The 20,924-nt window shown below is 48.8% G+C and overlaps 1 protein-coding gene across 2 annotated transcripts in view; it reads left to right on the forward strand.

Annotated features, from left to right (window-relative positions):
* The first annotated feature begins 2,426 nt into the window (after nt 1–2,426).
* The window catches only part of LRP6 (LDL receptor related protein 6), a 49,792-nt gene continuing 31,294 nt past the window's right edge, over nt 2,427–20,924 (forward strand). Inside the window, exons 1-3 of one of the 2 annotated variants that reach the window (XM_083180917.1) lie at nt 2,427–2,827; nt 8,010–8,403; nt 18,997–19,194. In XM_083180917.1, coding sequence (XP_083037043.1) covers nt 2,773–2,827; nt 8,010–8,403; nt 18,997–19,194 — 647 coding nt within the window. In that variant the 5' untranslated portion in view covers nt 2,427–2,772. The remainder of the gene's footprint in view (nt 2,828–8,009; nt 8,404–18,996; nt 19,195–20,924) is intronic. The other variant, XM_083180916.1, reaches the window with a different exon arrangement.

Raw genomic sequence — 20,924 nt, forward strand, 5'->3', positions numbered from 1 at the left:
AAGTTGCAGTAGCAGATTTCTTGTGCCTGCGCTTCAGTACAGGACAGTCTCCTGTGACACGTGCCAGCAAGTGTCCTGTCTGTGTCCCGGGCCGGAAGTGACAGTGGAGTGTGTGGGGATCCCGGCGCACAAGGCAAGGTCTTCTGTGCCTGGCGCCAGGGTGTGTCCTGTGCCCCGGGGTCGGAAGTGGTGGCGGTGGTTGCCCTGTGATCCTGCGCTGGGCACTGGATGTCAACAAAGCAAGAAATAAAGTGTCTGGGCGGGGGAGCTGGCGAGCAGGGCGGGGGAGCCGGCGGCAGAGTGCATGGCTCCGGCGCCCGGTGACATCTTGGCGCCCGAAGCGTGTGCTCCACCGGCTCCGCCCTAGCTACGCCTCTGTATATTTGCATAAGATATACCGCATAAGATATATCTAGCCACGATAAATTGCATGCAATATATCTGCAAACATGTCTACATCCTCCAGTGTTATTGTAGGAAGAACCCACTCACCCAGGTATAACCCAGGTACAGGTGATTGCAAGGGTCCGCAGGACTCTAGCACCGGTTGCCGGTCGTCCCTGCTTCACATCACCCCTAGTGACTTGTTTATGTTAATGAAGATCGTTCTGATGTTGGGACGAATGCCCGTCGCTCCACAGTGTACTCAACTTCAAGTTTCGGCCTAATCAGCCTAATGGATAATATGGTCGTGCTCAAACCTTATCTTCCTTTATTTATTGAGTATTGTTAATTATGGGGAAGCTTTGCAGAGCTGGTAGCAAAAAAAGGTATAAATGACTGTAATAAATAGAAAATGGACGCCCAAAATACTGTATTTCCGAACTGTCCAAACTGGGGCTCTCCAGCTGTTGTGAAACTACAAGTCCCATCATGCCGCAGTTTTGCTATTAGGGAATGCTAAAACTAATGCAAGGCATGCTGGGATGTGTAGTTTTACCACAGCTGGAGGGCCACAGTTTGGACATGCCTATACATGATCTCTAATATTACAGCGCCGCAGAACACGTCGGTGCCATAAATATAAAGCATTTTGCATCATCCTCACACTAAACATTAAGGTGCGAAATTCGTGAAAGAGGAAAAAGGAATTCTACAGAAAACTGGGACTGCGCTGCACAGCTGGGACAGTATTGAAAAACAGGGAAATTGATGTTCTAGTGGCTAAACTGGATGGGCATCAGCTGCAGTAGTACTGGAGAGTAACAAACTAGGGATGCACATCATGATGTTTCACTACCATCAATGTTTTTTGTTTCGATGGAAGTGGTTTTACCATTCGATGGCTGCATTCTGATGTTTGCCGCCATCAAATGGTAAACATGTTCTGATGGTCCCGCTCCCCAGCCAGCCACGTTTCAGTGCTTGTACACATGCGTGGCTTTGCTGAAGAAGGTCGCACATGTGATTTTCATATGAATTTTTTTTGGTACTTGTTTCCTAGCACGGCGCCCCCGATGTCCATCGTACACCAGCACATCGCATGCGATATAGCCGCATATGATGCATGCAATGCGATGCGTTTTTTAATTGTACAAGCACCCTGATGGGTGCTTACAATGTTAAATGCACCCCCACGCCACCACCACTATCAACGCAAAGGCGAAGCGTGGCGAGCGCAGCGGTACGCGTCCTCCGACCTTTTCATACCCCCACTATCCACGTCGGCGCTCGCCACACTATCTAAAATCAACTCCACGCCGACGTGGATAGTGGGGGTATGAAAAGGTCGGAGGACGCGTACTGCCGCCCCTCGCGGGCCTGCTGCGCTCGCCAAGCTTCGGGTTGGTTGACTATGGGGGGCCATTTAACATTGTAAGGACCCATCAGGGTGCTTGTACAATAAAAAAATCGTATACAATCGCATCGTATGCCATTGTATGGCATACAATGCGATGCAATATTTTATTGTACAATATTGCATCACATACCATCGTATACCTTATTTAGTATAATGGTATACGATGCGATGGACGCCGTGCTAGGAAACAAGTACCTTTTTTTTTTCTATCTAATTCTTTTGATGCGACGGTCAGTGACCATCACAGCGAAGGATTTAATGTCGGAAGCCCAGCCAATTATTCGATGGTGGGCTTCCGATGTGGTGGTGGTGGGGGGGTCCAGGCACTGCAATGCTATATATGTGTGTGTGTGTGTATATATATATATATATATATATATATATATATATATATATATACATATATAATTATCAGTATTATATGATATTTCTCCTCCTCCTGGCTCCCAGGCCAGGGCTGCACTGATTTCTATTATGGCATGAAGTGTCTGGCTATATGACTCTGTGCAGCCCCTCCCCTTCCCTTATTCCCCAATGCCATTATTGCAGAGGTGGGTGGGGAGCCGGCTGCCCCCTCACTCCAGCCCGAGGACTCGGATTTCTCCTCAGAGACGCTAGGCCATGGGAATGTAGTTCCGGCTGTGGAGGGGGAAGGGAAGACAGAAAGTAGTCCCTGTGGAATTCCGTCCCGGCTGCCCGTTTCCCCGGGATTATCGGGCTGACCCGGCGTCAGGGCACTGGACGGCGGGCACGGATGCCGCTGGGGGGTTGATCGCCGAGGAGCGGTGCTCGGTTCCCGGGAGCGAGTCCGGTATCCATCCGCGGCTGGAGCAGGAGGAGGAGGGAAGGAGCCGCGGCGGGTCACTCGCAGCACCAGCACCATGGAGGGGCCGGAGTGGGGCGGCTGGGAGACCGCGGTGTATGGTGGCAGTATGTCCGGGCCCCGCCGCCGCCGGCGGTAACACGCAGAGATGGGGACCGTGCTGAGGAGCCTGCTGGTCTGCAGCCTGAGCTGCCTGCTGAGGGGTGAGTGCGGCCGGGGAGACCGGGCACAGGCCTTGGGAACGGGACGTACCGGGAGCAGCTACGGGGTATTGTGAGGGGGCTCTGGGGGGCACGGCCTGGGGATGTGCCTGAGAGACGGGGGGTCGGTGTGTGGGGGGCTGGAGGGAGGGGAAGGGGTATTAAGGGTACACTGTGTGTGTGTGGGGGTAATAGGGGAAGGGGGACAGTGTGTGTGTGGGGTGGGGGGGGGTTGTAGTGGGTTGGTAATAGGGAAAGGTGTATTGGGGGACACTGTGTGTGTGTGGGGGGGGGGTAATAGGGGAAGGGGTATTAAGGGTACACTGTGTGTGTGTGGGGGTAATAGGGGAAGGGGGACAGTGGGGGGGGGGTGTAGTGGGTTGGTAATAGGGAAAGGGGTATTGGGGGACACTGTGTGTGTGTGTGTGGGGGGGGGTAATAGGGGAAGGGGTATTGGGGGACACTGTGTGTGGGGGGGGTAATAGGGGAAGGGGTATTGGGGGACACTGTGGGGGGGGGGTGATAAGGGAAGGGGTATTGGGGGACACTGTGTGGGGGAGGGAGATAAGGGAAGGGGTATTGGGGGACACTGTGGGGGAGGGAGATAAGGGAAGGGGTATTGGGGGACACTGTGTGGGGGAGGGAGATAAGGGAAGGGGTATTGGGGGACACTGTGTGGGGGGAGGGTGATAAGGGAAGGGGTGTTGGGGGGGGGGAGGGTGATAAGGGAAGGGGTATTGGGGGACACTGTGGGGGGGAGGGTGATAAGGGAAGGGGTGTTAGGGGAAGGGTGATAAGGGAAGGGGTATTGGGGGACACTGTGTGGGGGGGGGTGATAAGGGAAGGGGTATTGTGGGTACACTGTGTGGGGGAGGGTAATGGGGGAAGGGGGACACTGTATGGGGGGGAAGAGGGACACGGGGGGGGGGTGAGGTCTAGTGGGATGCTAATAGGTGAAGGGGTATTGGGGATACACTGTGGGAGGTGCTGAGGATAATAGGTGATGGGGTATTGGGGGTGGTCACTATATCTGGGGAGGTAATGTCTAGGGAGGGTAACAGGAGATGGGGTTATATTGGGATCATGATCACTGTGTGGGGGGTGAGGTGTAGTGAGTGTATGACAGAAGGTATAGGGGGTGACTGGTGGGGGTGTAGGGAAGGTAATAGAAGATGGGACATTAGCGAGTCATTGTTGTGGAGGAGTGAGATGCAAGCAGGGTAATGGCAGAGGAGCTATTGGGTCACTGCCGGAAATGGGGGGTATAGGATGGGTGCAAACATACAAACTACACACAGGTCATCAGTGGTGGATCATAATTTGGTGGTGGGGGCAGTATCTGCTGGAGAGGTGACATTTGGGTGAGGGGTTGTTATCTGGTGGAAGGGGTGACAGTTGGTGGGTGAGAGGTCGCTATCTGGTGGAAGGGGTGACAGTTGGTGGGTGAGAGGTCGCTATCTGGTGGAGGGGTGACAGTTGGTGGGTGAGAGGTCGCTATCTGGTGGAGGGGTGACAGTTGGTGGGTGAGAGGTCGCTATCTGGTGGAGGGGTGACAGTTGGTGGGTGAGAGGTCGCTATCTGGTGGAGGGTGACAGTTGGTGGGTGAGGGGTCGCTATCTGGTGGAGGGGTGACAGTTGCTGGGTGAGGGGGCGCTATCTGCTGGAGGGGTGACAGTTGCTGGTTATGGGGGCAGAATCTGTGCTGGAGGGGTGATAGGAGTTGGTGGGTGAGGGTTGCTATCTGGTGGAGGGGTGACAGTTGCTGGGTGAGGGGCGCTATCTGGTGGAGTGGCAGAATCTGTGCTGGAGGGGTGACAGTTGCTGGGTGAGGGGGCGCTATCTGGTGGAGTGGCAGAATCTGTGCTGGAGGGGTGATAGGAGTTGATGGGTGAGGGGTTGCTGTCTGGTGGAGCCGTTTGTTTTTCTTCTTGTAATCTCAGGTTAAGTAGTGGGGCGCTGACGGTGAGGTTATGGGGGAGCGTAGCAGAGGTAATGGGACATATCGGTAGCAGAGAGGAATATGGGGTAGTTTATTAAGGGGTACTATGTAGGGTAAAACACTTTACACACCCACCTGGGTCATAGGGGTGCATGTGAGTAAAGCAGGTAACTTTGCACCTGGGTATGTTTGAGTTTGCATCCGCTATAGGTACATTTGCCGGTCTGCTGATACATGGTTAAAAATCTCAGTCTCACAAGTTGAGCTTATTATCAGATTTCTATAATTCAACGACATTGGCAGCACGGAGAGTTACCCCAAAACACAGGAGATGTATGGAAGAGACCAGTGATGGGATTTTTTAATTCTTCTTCTGGAGGTTGCTGAAGTTTCCATATCACGTGTGTCTTGTTGAGTATATTTGCTTTTGGGGGGAGCACGTTAAGTAATCAGGGCCGCAAGGGAGCTGCATGAGACCCCTGGTTGTTTGTTTTGGCTGCCGCCTACCATCGCATAGCTGGACTCTGAGACCAATTTGCATGCTAATGGCTTTTCCAGAGAGACCTGGCTGCCTTATGCTTTGTTCCACAGAGCTTTTTCATATTAAACAAAGGTGATCTTCCTTCTTTTTCCACCCCCTTTTGTGTATAGTCACTCTTGCATTTTGCATGTGTTTGGATTAAGATTTGAAACCTGTTTTGATATTTTTTTATTTTATTTTGTGCATAACCCGCAATATAGCCCTCCGTACTCCACAGGGCAGGGTGGTGGGGAGTGATTCTGGGGCTCTTGTTAGAGGGGAGCAGATAGCAGTGTGGGTGCCCCTGTCTTTGTCTTGCCAGCGATGATGATTGACAATAGGCTCCTGCATTCCTGTAGGATGTGGGGGTGAGGCACAGCTCAGATGTCAGGGTACTAGTAAATGCTTTCACCAGGAGTCTGATTTTTTTTCACTCTTTGCAAATCTTTTTGGACATAGGTGAACCTACTTATTATTCCAGATAAGGAACTGGTGTCTTGTCTGGTAACATTAGATGTAAATATCATACCCACACTCTGCTAAAGGTAGACCAATCCAACCGCACCGAATGCACTCTGAATAACAGGCAGTGCAGTGGTTAAATTCCTGGGAAAGGGGATTGAGAAGGATTTCCAAAATCTGGTTGGTTCAACTCGCTGAAGAACCTAGAACTTTTTATTTATTTTTTCAACTGCATTTTTCTCCACCCTGCTCCCTATTGTGTCCAGCAGAGACGAAGCATTATCAATATATCTGACTGCAGTATTTTATTTTATGTAATAAATCTTTGCATCAAAATAATGATTTTTCTCATAGTGAGTCGTAGGCCTTGTGCCCTTTGGCGCTAAATAAGAGCGTTTTCTTTTTTTGTGATATAAATATATATTTTTATAAAATTAGTATTCTTCACACTAGAACACGTTGAGGTCCCAAAAATGAACCTTGCTCTATTGTGACTTCAGGTAAATGCCTTGTGTAAGCCTTAAGGGAGCTGCGGACACGGCTAATGACTAGCTGCCGCCAGACATGCGTCGTCCTTAGCAACAGTATAAATCATTGTGGTTACACCTTCATTTATTTTTCGTCTATCTAAAAGTATGTTGTGTTAGTGGAACACAGCATTTACAGAGGCAAGGCGCTAGTCCCTGTCAGCAGCCAAACCCCATCTGTCTGCATCCCGGGGAATGAGCCCAGCGCTGGGAGAGCGTGGTATCGGGTCACTCTGGGACAGACAGTAAGGGGGGATTCATGCCCAGCCGTTCATGGCTCTTTAAAGCGATTCTTCTGGTGTCTGTTCCATATGGTCTGTGGATCACAGCTGTGGCTCAGCTGAACTCGCCTACACCTGGAAGTCTTTAAATCCACTTAACAGTGGCAGCCGTCTACCCCAGACAAATGGCTAATGGGCTTTTATTTGCAGAACTCTCCAGGAATCGTAACTAACATAATATATAGAATTTATATCTGTGTGTGGGTGTATCGGTTTCTTTTTATCTCCTTGAGTTTGTTTAGGGTGTTTGGCGAGCTGTTGAGATAGATTCTTGCACACTCACGGACATTGGATGTGGTGTTATCAGCCCTCTGCTTGTTCTGGTCCTTGTCAAGCACCTTGCCTCTTGTTCAAAATACAATCATCTTCATATGTGATCCTGTGATGTCGTTTTCCACTAGCTACCCTTATAGCAGCCACCAGAATACCAGCAACAAGGCCCTATTTCCATACACAAACCTAATATCGGGGGAATTTCTGTTTAGCCTGATGCAATTCAATTGCCCGCAATGTAATAACATGAATAGTGTTTACACCAGGGCTGGGCAACACCGGCCCTCCAGATGTTAATGGACTACACATCCCAGCATGCCTTGCATCAGTTTCAGCATGGCCACATAGCAAAACTAATGCAAAGCATCCTGGGATGTGTAGTTCATTAACATCTGGAGGGCTGGTGTTGCCCAGCCCTGGTTTACAAATTACAAGCAATTGAATAACTGTGACCCTGTAGCTTAGCAAACGCACGCAGTATTAAACCCTTCCCCCAATAGGAGAGTAATAATGGTTTTTAAAAAATGCAGTATTAGTTGGTGTTGGAAATCAAATTGTTCCCCTTAATGAGAGGACGCTACAGTGTGGGAACACACAATCTTTCCTAAGCATTAATTGTGAATGGGGCCACAAAGATTGTGTGTGGGAGGCATTCCACTAGTAACAGGACTGACTTCAGAGGTGCTCAGTGATATCATAGATACCCGTTTAAGCGCTTGGAGCTACGTAGTGAGCGCACAACCAGCCCGGAGGTAGCCCTTAATGTGTATTTCTAGTTGCACTCTCCAGGAGTGCGAGCAGAACATCCTCATTAAGTGCATCCTCTGTGGTTATTGTGGCCAGTAAACCACTTTTGCCCTCAAAGTTTGCAGTAAAGGGGGTGTACACACGATTTGATTTTGACAGATTTTCGATTGGATTTTGCTTGGGGGAGTGCTGTTTGAGCTTAACTCTAAAGTTCAGTGTAAAAGCAAAGCATTTATTTTCTATATGCAAAAGTAAGCCCCATATTCCCTGCATGCAAAGGCCTCTCCCTTCACCCTTGCATTACAACATGGTTTGTTCCAGGAGAAAACGTCTCCATTTTGTTACTCAGGATCATTACTCTCAATGCCACAGGTAGCTGTAGGTTATGTTTGCTGTTTCAGGGTGTAACGCTAATCTCTTGTGATTTTTCCCGTAGCGTCTCCTCTACTGCTGTACGCCAACCGGCGTGATCTGCGACTGGTGGATGCTGGCGGTACAAAGGGGAACTCCACGGTAATCGTCACAGGACTGGAGGACGCAGCCGCCGTGGACTTTGTATTTTTCCGAGGATTCATTTACTGGAGCGATGTGAGCGAGGAAGCCATAAAAAGGATTGATTTTAACAAGACTGGGAGCTCACAGGATGTTGTCATCGCTGGTTTGGTGTCGCCAGATGGACTGGCCTGTGATTGGTTGGGAGAGAAATTGTACTGGACGGACTCGGAAACGAATCGCATAGAGGTTTCTAACCTGGATGGCTCTTTGCGGAAGGTGTTATTCTGGCAAGAACTGGATCAGCCTCGAGCAATTGCCCTGGATCCCACCAGAGGGTAAGTGTTGGCCGTATTCTCTTTTTCCAGTGTGTGCCTCTGATGTCGTCTTCCGTACGTGATCACAGATATTTACTTCCCTCATTATGTGCATGATGGGTGATATTTACCTAAGCGGGCCACATAAGCTGTATACCTCCACGGTGCAGAGTCTGACAGACTTGGGGAGGATGATGATGCTTGGCGTAAGATCGCGGCCCCGGCCCAGAGCTCTGCTTTTTATTTACTCGCTGAAACGGATTGTTTTCTTTGATGCGCAGCCATGTGTACACAGCAGCATGCAATCATATGCGGAGCGTTGCCAAGGCTCCAAGCCTCATCAGATGTTGGCAAATTAATTGAAAATCTCTCTCTCTCTCTCTCTCTCTCTCTCTCTCTCTCTCTCTCTCTCTCTCTCTCTCTCTCTCTCTCTCTCTCTCTCTCTCTCTCTCTCTCTCTCTCTCTCTCTCTCTCTCTCTCTCTCTCTCTCTCTCTCTCTCTCGTATAAAGGCTTGATCGCTCTGCGTTGCCTCTCTCTCTCTCTCTCGTATAAAGGCTTGATCGCTCTGCGTTGCTACAGTTGTGTGTGGGTTTTAATTTTTTATTGTTTTTTGTGTGTGTGGGGGGCAAATTAACTCAATAACTAATAATTCTCAATTAACCCAAAGAGAGGTCCAGCTCCGACACCCGCCCCTAGGTCACTGTTGTGTATTAACAACTAACCATCTGACATCTGGTGTGCATGCCGCCCTCAGCAGTAGCTGTCCTCCTACTACTAAGTGCTGTATTACAGATCACCTCTGACAGATGCTAGTAATCTACATCCAATTTATTTTATATTAGTGTGTGTGTGTGGGGGATGCGTTCAGAATCCTGGCGGTCAATATACCGACGCCGGCGTCCTGGCACAACAGCCAGGAGACCGCTGAGGTTTAGGCAACAGGCTACAGGGGTTAGGGTTAAGCACAAGTGGGGAGGATTAGTGTCAGGCACGCTGATATCGTTAATGAGACTTAGGCGCATTATTGCAGGTAGACACTACGCCACCCGTACAATATGTAGTTCCGGCATATCGCACCGATGTCCTTGTGTGTAACCGGCCTAAGAGATGCTATGTTTTTGGCTACCTTACTGCAACATTCAATTAACACAGGATGTTTTCCGTAATCACTGGAGTACCGAGCATCGTTTTCTTTTACATCATATGGAATGTTTTGGGGTTCTATCCTAATCCATTGCTCTATTCCGTAGCTTTGTATACATTGCTTGTTAATTCTCTCGCTGTGTATAGCACGAATCACATGCTGTAAGTTTTTTTTTTTTTTGATGATGCGTCTTTTAAGCTGGATACACACTATACAGGGGCATAAACATTGGGCAATTTGGCTAGATCGCTTAGAAATTATTATTTACTGTTTCATATATAGCGCAGCAGATTCCGTTACAGTGTTTTATATAGCGCAGCAGATTCCGTTAGTGTCTTATATAGCACAGCAGATTCCGTTACAGTGTCTTATATAGCGCAGCAGATTCCGTTACAGTGACTTATATAGCGCAGCAGATTCCGTTAGTGTGTTATATAGCGCAGCAGATTCCGTTAGTGTCTTATATAGCGCAGCAGATTCCGTTAGTGTCTTATATAGCGCAGCAGATTCCGTTACAGTGTCTTATATAGCGCAGCAGATTCCGTTACAGTGTCTTATATAGCGCAGCAGATTCCGTTACAGTGTCTTATATAGCGCAGCAGATTCCGTTACAGTGTCTTATATAGCGCAGCAGATTCCGTTAGTGTCTTATATAGTGCTGCAGATTCCGTTACAGTGTCTTATATAGCGCAGCATATTCCGTTAGTGTCTTATATAGTGCAGCAGATTCCGTTAGTGTCTTATATAGCGCTGCAGATTCCGTTACAGCGTCTTATATAGCGCAGCAGATTCCGTTAGTGTCTTATATATCGCAGCAGATTCCGTTACAGTGGATTATATAGCACAGCAGATTCCGTTACAGTGTCTTATGTAGCGCAGCAGATTCCGTTGAGCTTTACAATTGGAAACAACAGTGATTAAACTGGGTAGATACAAAGCGACATGGGAGGTAGGAGGGCCCTGCTTGCAAGCAAACAATCTCTAGGGATAATAGGAGGGATACATAAGATAGAATTCCATAGCATGGCAGACCCACCAGATTACAGGACAGCCCTGATGGGATGCAATTAGATAAGAACGCTACTGGAGGTTTTGTGGGGGTTCCTGAATATTATAAGCTGTCTGAAGAGGTGAGTTTTCAGGGAACGCTTGAAGGTTTGGAGTCTAGAGGAGAGTCTTAGTGTGCATGGAAGGGCATTCCATAGGGTGAGTGCTGCCCGACAAAAACCCTGCAAGTGTAAGTGGGAGCAAGTAATGAGTGTGGATGAGAGACGCAGATCTTGTGCAGAGCGGAGAGGTCGTGGGGATATATTTTGAGATAAGCAAAGAGATATAAGTCTGTGTAGTCAGAGTGATAGCTTTGTATGTAAGTAGAAGTATTTTATATTAAATGCGGTAATATACAGGCAACCAATGGAGGGACTGGCAGAGCGGATCAGCAGACTATGATCGTCTAGCCAGGAAGATCAGCCTCGCAGCTGTATTCAGCATGGATTGTAGTGGTGAGAGTCTTTTCTTAGGAAGACCGGTAAGGAGGCCATTGCAATAATCAATGCGGGATATAATGAGTGCACGGATTAGAGTTTTTGCAGTGTAAGGTACGGACAGATTTTGGATGTTTTTTAGATGCATGTAACACGATTTAGAGACAGATTGAATGTGAGGAATGAAGGACAGTTGAGTCGAGGATGACCCCTAGGCAGCGAGCTTGTGGGGTAGGATTAATTGTTGTGTTCTCAACAGTGATAGAGATATCAGGTGGGTAACTACTCTTGGCTGGTGGGAATATAAGTAATTCTGTTTTGGAAATATTAGATTAGATTAGATACGTCTTTATTGTCATCACCCCAATTAGGGTGACAAAATTCAGTTTAGCATCCATCCAAATACATACATATAATAAAATACATAATGATCCACAGGTAATTACCATAAAACTTAAATCCCAATTACCCTCCCCCCCTGATGCAAACTAATTTTGTTTTGGAAATGTTGAGTTTGAGGTGGTGAGAGGACATCCAAGATGAAATGGCAGAAAGACCATCAGAGACACGGAGCAATACTGATGGTGACAATTCCAGGGAGGAAAGATAGATTTGAGGGTACTTGTTTCCTAGAACGGCCACAACGATTTAGATCGTTGTGGTCGTAAGATAAAAAATCGGATCGATCGCATCGCATGCGATTTGGTCGCATGCGATGCGACCGATCCGACCGACCGATTTTTCACCCGATTTTTTTTTTTTTTTCACCTGATTATTTTCAATTGCCCCCCCAAATGTTACTAAGTGGGCTAGACCCCACGATAGACGTCAACCCGAAGCGTGGCGAGCGCAGCGAGCCCGCGAGGGGCGGCGGTGCGCGTCCTCCGACCTTTTCATTCCCCTACTATCCACTAGGGCGTGGAGTGAGAATAGAATAGTGTGGCGAGCGCAGCGAGCCACCGAGCCCGAAGCGTGGCGAGCGCAGCGAGCCCCGCGAGGGGACGCGTATAACTTCACAGGTATACGCGTCCCCTCGCGGGGCTCGCTGCGCTCGCCACGCTTCGGGCTCGGTGGCTCGCTGCGCTCGCCACACTATTCTATTCTCACTCCACGCCCTAGTGGATAGTAGGGGAATGAAAAGGTCGGAGGACGCGCACCGCCGCCCCTCGCGGGCTCGCTGCGCTCGCCACGCTTCGGGTTGACGTCTATCGTGGGGTCATGGCGGGCACATAAAAAATGTGAAATGGGTCATATTGGCCCATTTCACCTTTTTTAACATTTTTCCCTATGTGAGATGGACTTAATCAAGTCCATCTCATCTTGTGCCATTATAATGGCACAAGACCGACAAGATCCTCCCGATTTCAATGTTAAAAGATTTTTTAACATTGAAGTCTATGGAAAAATCGGGTCAATCGGTCGGTCGCATCGCGGCCGATTTTAATTGGTCGCGACCGACCGATTGACCCGATTTCTGTCAATCAAAGGGAAAAAAATGTAAAAAATCGGCCACATCGTGAGGATCGTGTCCCTTAATTAAGAGCCACGATCACTCACGATTGTGGCCGTTCTAGGAAACAAGTACCGATTTGAGTATCATTAGCGTACAGGTGATACTGAAATATACAATAGAGTTGATTAGTTTCCCAAGTGAGGAGGTATAGATTGAGAAAAGCAGAGGACCTTAGACTGAGCCTTGTGGTACTCCAACAGACAGTGGTAGTTAGGAGGAGGAAGAACCAGGGAAGCGAACACTGAAAGAGCGATCAGATGGGTAGGATGAGAACCAAGAAAGGGCTGTGTTCTGAAGACCTAGGGATTGTAGTGTTTGTATGAGAAGAGAGTGGTCGACAGTTTCAAAGGCAGCTGAGAGATCTAAAAGAATAAGAAGTGAGAAATGGCTTTTTGATTTAGTAGTGGCCAGATCATTGACTACTGTAGTCAGTGCTGTCTCAGTGGAGTGTTCAGAGCAAAAGCCTGACTGAAGTGGGTCCAATAAGTTGTAGGAGTTAAGAAAATGTGTGAGGCGAGAGTAGCAAATTTCTCAAGTACCTTGGAGAGGCATGGGAGCTGAGAGATAGGACGGTATTAGAGAGACAGTTTGGATCAGAATTCTTTTTTTTTTTTTTTTTTTCAGAATGGGAGTAATAAGTGCATGGGGTAATAAGTGCAGAATGTGGGTAATCCCTGCAGAATGGGAGTAATAATGAATGCTTGAACAGAGAAGGAAAGATACCAGTAGAAAGAGAGGTTTACAGATTTTAGTTAAGCAAAGGAGACAGAGCTTTACTGACTTATAAGGGTACAGGATCAAGTGGAGAAGGAAGATGAGAAGAGTGTGGATACTTCATCCTCACTTGTGGGGTCAAATGAGGAGAAAGTGGCAAAGGGCTCAGGAAAGGAAGTAAGCAAGTCACTGGCTGAGGAAGAGCATGCCATTTCATCTTGGATTGTATCAATCTTGTCCTTGAAGAAGGAGCAAGCTCTTGTGCACTGATATTGGCAGGTGGGGAGGGTAAAGAAGTGATTTCAATTATTAAAAAGTCGCTTGGGGTTAATGGCATGAGAGGAGATGAGATTGAAAATAAGTTTTAGCAGTGTCCAGAGCATTACGATAGGAGAGGTAGGTGGTCTTATATGTTACAGTCACTTGGATTTTGGGATTTATGACACTGACGTTCCAATCTACGTGATAGTGTTTGCAGGTGTCTTGTTAATTTAGAGTGCCACGGTTGGCATCTAAGAGGAATGAAGCACGGATCGCTCCGTGTGCATGCCCCTTGGCGATGCGCGGTCCCGCGCGGCGCTATCACCTGACTAGATATTGACTGCATGCAATCAAAATCTAGTCGTCACCAGTGTTCTCTCTTTAGAGAACACTATCCCACACGGATCGCTCCGCACACATCACAGGTGTGCAGAGCAATCCGTGCTTAAGCACTTCGCTCTGCACAGCCTCCCCCGTTGCCCCGCATGTATGCCCCTTCTTAGATTAGCTTTCCAATATTGCTGGTTGGACTGAAAATCAATGTCTGGGAACAAATTACAATCAACCATTTTTGTGTTTGTCCGTTTTCCAGCCTTTGGGAGCAGTTATTTACAAAAATTGATTTAACCAATTTGTCCGACCAATGTTGTCTGTCGTCCATGTTTGGGAGCAAACGGTTAATTGTCATTTGTCCCCAGAAATGACCAGATTTTCATTCCAACCAGTCAGATTCGGAAAGATGATGTCGGCGTGTATCCAGCATTGGTTCAGGACTAATTCAGCTGGTTTCGGTGCTCCGATAATTCATAGGCATCCGATTAAAGCAATTCATTTGTTTAGGAGCACTAGCGGCTAGACCCATGTCAAGTTCTGATAACGGTGCTATGTGATATTGTCTGTGGGCGTACAATATAGTGCATACACACTGATATAGTTCAGTGATGTCACCCTGCCCCGCCCTGAGTGTGACAATGAGCTGCATGTACAGGTGAGAAGCAGGGAAGTTACAGATATTGAGTGTGTATCTTAGAGCACATAGGCTGGCGTTTGGGTGCCCAAACCACTGACTTCTCGCTGGTTCAGGAGACTGTGGGCACTTGCGGCTTGCACGGCCGATTGCAGCAACAGTAAGCAGTGCAGAGTGGCAGTCTTTTACTCTGTCCCCACCAGCCCGCCTATGTGATTGTGCCCATCTCTGCCCATCTCATGGAGGCTCAGGGAACAGCCAATTGCAGGCCCACGGCGGTCTGATTACAGAAGTCCTGATTAAAAGCCTGTGTTGGTTAAAGGAAGGGATGCATTACTTGGCTCACAGCTATCCAGCTGCTTGCATGCGGTTATATTGAATGACTCCCCTCCCCCCTCCCCAGTACAGTTATCCCCAGCATGCACGTCAATGAGAATCTCTGCCACAGACCATGGGAAGCCTCGGAGCGGTGAAGTGACTGTAAAATGCGGTTGTAATGGAGCGTGTTTTAATTAAGGCAACTAAGAAAGCTGACACCTGGGATGAGTTTGCAGATCAGGGCTTTAAATACACGGATCATTCATGCCTTGGGAAGGGCCTTGGATACAGTGGTCTGTCTGCTATTGATGCCTGCACTCTCCTTTATCCTGGGGAATACATCCTAGTGCAGTGACAGAGCTGTGGGGCGTGTGTGATCGGGACCCCACACAGTGCATGCTCAAAAGTGTAAGAATTGGCTCCACCTGTGGGTCTTTCCAAATGTCAGTGAGTAATGAAGGCACCTGTGCACCTGCCGGGTGACCTCGAAAGTGTGAACCATGTGGGGTCCTGAGGACCGAGTTTGAGAAGCACTGCATTGTGCTAATAACGTTTCAAGGGTTACTGCAGACCTGTACAGGGTGTGACCGAGAACCTGCGATGTGGGTGTGATGTTTAGAATGGCGCATTACGTCCATTACGCAGAACTTACTTCCTCTCTTGAGCTCTAAAAAAGTGTAATCTTTCAAAATGTTATTAATGATATCGGCATGTAGATTGTTGTAGTGCTCTGAAGATTTTATGTTTAATCCCTTGTGTCGTTTCTGATTCAGCAGGAGGTTTTTTTACTCTGTTCCTACTGCCTGGCTTAGTATTGAGGGGCGGTGGGGATTATAAGAGGTAGGCATCAGTATTTCTATTTGTGTGTATCAATATACTGGGAGGGATTCTGTTGGCACTGCAGGTTGCCGGAGCAGTGGCTGGTGCCTATTATTATTATTATTATTGTTATTGTTATTATTGTTGTTATTTATTTATATGGCGCCACAAGGGTTCCGCAGCGCCCAACAATTTAACTGGAAGATAATGAAATACAGTACAATTTAATTTAGGACAAGTACATGGTAAATAGAGACCATTGCTCCAGGGGACAGGACACTGATGTCATTATCAGGGTGTTAGAGATGCATTCTAAGAAAAGCACATGAGGAGAGAGGGCCCTGCTCGTGAGAGGGGGGGGGGGGGGGGGGGGCGCTAATGTATATATGGAACCCTTGGAATTCAAACCCAGCCTATTAATAATGAAAGATTTTCAGCAAAGTCTTTTGCCGCCTGAAAATCTCTTGATCTTTGGGGAAAATAGCTGTGTGTACGCACTACTTTGGCGAAAGATATATCTATCACAGATTTTGGCTAAGTCTTTTGAAATGAAAATCTTCTAGTGTGTATGGGCCTTAATAATTAATTGAATATAGTAATTAGCCACCTCCTTAAGGCATTGTATGTGGATGGCTACAACCATTAAAGCAAGTGGGCACATGATCTCCAGAAGTTCCTTATATGTAACACGCACATTCCGCAGTGTTTTACAGAGAATATTAATCCCATTTTGGGTTATGGTGAGTAATAATCCGTTATACCAGCCCCTGGCCTCTTCCACAGAAAGCTCTTCTTGCACCATTGTAATACTATGGTTGTTCTGTTACTATTACCTATAGATTGTAACCCTGTGAGCAGGGCCCTCCTACCTCCATGTCGGTCTGTTACAACTCAGTTTGTTTAATCACTGTTGTTTCCATTGTAAAGCGCAATGGAATCTGCTGCTCTATATAAGACACTGTAACGGAATCTGCTGCTCTATATAAGACACTGTAACGGAATCTGCTGCTCTATATAAGACACTGTAACGGAATCTGCTGCTCTATATAAGACACTGTAATGGAATCTGCTGCTCTATATAAGACACTGTAATGGAATCTGCTGCGCTATATAAGACGCTGTAACGGAATCTGCTGCACTATATAAGACGCTGTAACGGAATCTGCTGCGCTATAGAAGACGCTGTAACTGAATCTGCTGCGCTATATAAGACGCTGTAACGGAATCTGCTGCGCTATATAAGACACTGTAACGGAATCTGCTGCGCTATAGAAGACGCTGTAACGGAATCTGCTGCGCTATATAAGACGCTGTAACGGAATCTGCTGCGCTATATAAGACGCTGTAACGGAATCTGCTGCGCTATAGAAGACGCTGTAACGGAATCTGCTGCGCTATAGAAGACTCTATAAATATATATTACAGCTGTAGGAAATCCTGTGCAGCGGATGTGACCAGACTGGGGATAATGGCTGCGGTTCTGTGTGACTTCTCCTGCTGTGTCTCTGTACACCTGGTCCCTGCTATGTGTAGGCTATTCCCCCTGCATTGCACTGCTAAGTGGGGATCTGCAGTATGGAGCTGGCTGGATGGTTTCTATTATTTGTGGTTTGGCTTTTGAAAGTAAGATCCTATATATTGTGCTTTGTCCTGTTATTGCACAAGTGGCATAGTATATCCCTGTGAGCATCTACAGCGTAGAACGCCATAAGGAGAATATAACAAAAGCCATTAGGGCTGGCTCTGGGAATTCTGCAGTGGGAGGGGCTCAGGCCTTTACTGGAATGTCTTTGAACTTGGGTTAGGAAACACAAAGCAGAAGGATACAGGGCTGAGAGCTGATGTGGCCGGGGCCTGTACCTTCCTGCGCGCTCCCCCCCCCCCTGTACCTTCCTGCGCGCTCCCCCCCCCCCCTGTACCTTCCTGCGCGCTCCCCCCACCTGTACCTTCCTGCGCGCTCCACCCTGTACCTTCCTGCGCGCCCCCCCCCTGTACCTTCCTGTGCGCCCCCCCCCCCTGTACCTTCCTGCGCACGCCCCCCCCCCCCTGTAACTTCCTGCGCCCCCCCCCCCCTGTAACTTCCTGCGCACGCCCCCCCCCCCCCCTGTAACTTCCTGCGCCCCCCCCCCTGTACCTTCCTGCGCGCTCCCCCTGTACCTTCCTGCGCCCCCCCCTGTACCTTCCTGCGCCCCCCCCCCCCCTGTAACTTCCTGCCCCCCCCCCCCCCTGTAACTTCCTGCCCCCCCCCCCCCCTGTAACTTCCTGCGCCCCCCCCCCCTGTACCTTCCTGCGCGCTCCCCCCCCCTGTACCTTCCTGCGCGCGCCCCCCCCTGTACCTTCCTGCGCGCCCCCCCCCTGTACCTTCCTGCGCGCTCCCCCCCCTGTACCTTCCTGCGCGCTCCCCCCCCCCTGTACCTTCCTGCGCGCTCCACCCTGTACCTTCCTGCGCGCTCCCCCCTGTACCTTCCTGCCCCCCCCCCCTGTACCTTCCTGCTCCGCCCCCCCCCTGTAACTTCCTGCGCCCCCCCCCCCCTGTAACTTCGTGCGCCCCCCCCCTGTACCTTCCTGCGCGCTGCCCCCCTGTACCTTCCTGCGCGCTGCCCCCCTGTACCTTCCTGCGCGCTGCCCCCCTGTACCTTCCTGCGCGCTGCCCCCCCGTACCTTCCTGTGACACTTGTAGCTGCCCTAGATTCTTCTTTACTTCTGTCTGTATATTCCATGTAGGTGGCTGCAGTCACACTGTGTTTTGGTGTCGATGTATGACCCATTCAACCTGATGCTAAATCTTTCTGAAATTGACAAAACCATGCTGCACTGCAGATGGGGCAGATGTAACATGTGCAGAGATAGTTATGGTGGGTGAACAATGGGCGATATTTTCCTAACAATATCACGTGCGTATTGAACAGTGTGTACGCTCAATACCGTACACAGTGTCCAGGCTGCTTGCTGTGTTTGCCTCCTCTAACCCCCCCTTCCCCCTTCCCCTTCCTCAATATGAGTGATTACGCTGCAGTTGAGGGGTTCTGTTGGTGCGATTGATGGGTGGGAGGGCCCTTTCTGTTTTGCTTTAGTTCGCAGCAGAACAAATCTTGCGGTTTACAGTACAAGCTGTACGATTTCATGTAACAATTTACTAATTGGAGGTGGCTTGATTGTGTGTCTAAACTTGTCTTCCAAAAGCTGAACCCTGTCAAGTACAAAGGTTACTTGTCTATGGCGTCTGCCCAGGACGTAATCCCCATACATGAGACTTGCCCCATTCTCCCCGATGGTTAAATGAGCAGGTGGGTCTGTGGGGCTGTTAACCCTTCCTGTGCCGTTGCTTCCAGGAGGGATAATGCATTGGTTGGATATACGCAGCGCATGTGACGCCCTCTCTCTCTCTTTCAGGTACATGTACTGGACGGACTGGGGTGAGATGCCGAAGATAGAGCGCGCCGGGATGGACGGGTCCCTGCGAGCTGTTATTATAGACTCTGACATTTACTGGCCCAACGGCCTGACTCTGGACTATGAGGAGCAGAAGCTGTACTGGGCCGACGCTAAACTCAGCTTCATACACAAGTCCAACTTGGATGGCTCATTCCGGTGAGTGTGCCCTCACATGTTACACGTATGTAGGGGTGGAATGAACTGTACATGGTTAGAGGAAGATGCTGTATTGGGGTGATCCTTAGCTTTCACTTATTCCGAATCTGCCCCCAGATACTGTAGCGTTCCATTATCCAGCATAGCCGTCATCCCCGGGCATGTAGCGGAAGCTGGGCCTAGGAGCATGCACTCTAGTGTGCCAGCCAGAACGTGTCACAGCTGGCCAGCAGTATACGGGTGATGCTGCTGCAGGCCATAGCGCCTTCACACAGTCCTCTGATAATGTATTCTAATAACCGTGTGCCTTGTGTAACAAGTATACAGCAGCTGCTATACTGCTGCAGCGCTCGGTCATAGGGTTCCGGTAACACTATAGCACCAGTACTAGATCATGGGATATTGTTAGATGCACGTAGGATCCTTCTGCGCTGTTCTCTAACCGGCATATCCTGCCTGCTGGACGGACGGGGCCTTGACAAGGTTTTGGTGCTGGAGAGAGAATTGGGCGACAAATTCAGCAGGAGTAATCCCCCTGTAACTGCCTGACTGTGTTTACACAGCTGCAGGATATTACACTGATGGCAATCACGGATTCCCTGCTTAACCCTGCGGCTTCCAGACCCCACTCCTGGAGATTTTCTCATTCTTTCTGCCATCTTTACTTCACCATTTCGCACAATTTTTTTCACAATTTTCTCCGGCAGCAGATTTTTCAGCCTGTTGTCTACCAAACGTTGCCCTATACACTGTGATGACGGTTACCCCGGCATTGCCTATAGGGTGGATTTTAACTTTCACTGTATGGTGGGGTTGATTCAATACGCTCAGTTGTTATGTGGGACTAGCGCAGAGGCTGCATTTTCCTACATATACATCTGTATAGCACCTCTAATCCTGTGCATTAGGCAGTGGGAATGTAGGGGGGTAGTCAATCGATAGCACAAAACAATTGAATGGGTTCTTTTTAAATAACAGCTGCGATAGGGCAGAAATGCATGAAGTGTCACCCATATGAGCGCTCGAAGTATGCAGCTTCTATGATATGGTCGGTGACACAGTATCCCTGCTGAAGGCACACGATGGCCGCTTGTTCCGGTGTGTCGGTTACGCCGCTTGTGTATAAAGCTTTCTCCATATCTTTGGATTCCATGCGCTCAGTAGGAAGAGCCAAGGAAGGCATCCACAAAGGCGCATCTGTCTCCTGCGGCTTCCCATCTGTCCTGGCTGATCTCTTTGGAATGGTTTTTCGCTAATTAATACCATGTGACATAAAGGGGAGGGGGTTCAATTGTTTGCACTGGTGGCTGTCCGTGTTGGGCTTCCAAAAAAGCTATTCAATTGTTGTGAGATTGTTAGTGAATCTTTCCTTATTTGTACAAGCAGAGATGGACATTGCATGCACGGCTTATTCTCTCTGGGGTGAATACATCTGTATATCTGCTGGCCAGGGACAGGTTTCTACATTACCGCTTAGTCTACGCCAGGGACCGGTTCCTACATTACCACTTAGTCTACGCCAGGGACAGGTTCCTACATTACCGCTTAGTCTACGTCAGGGACTGGTTTCTACATTACCGCTTAGTCTACGTCAGGGACCGGTTCCTACATTACCGCTTAGTCTACGCCAGGGACCGGTTCCTACATTACCGCTTAGTCTACGTCAGGGACAGGTTCCTACATTACCGCTTAGTCTACGCCAGGGACCGGTTCCTACATTAACGCTTAGT

This window comes from Crinia signifera, chromosome 4 (genome assembly GCF_055691185.1).
Source record: "Crinia signifera chromosome 4, ASM5569118v1, whole genome shotgun sequence".
In the NCBI taxonomy this organism is placed as follows: domain Eukaryota; kingdom Metazoa; phylum Chordata; class Amphibia; order Anura; family Myobatrachidae; genus Crinia; species Crinia signifera.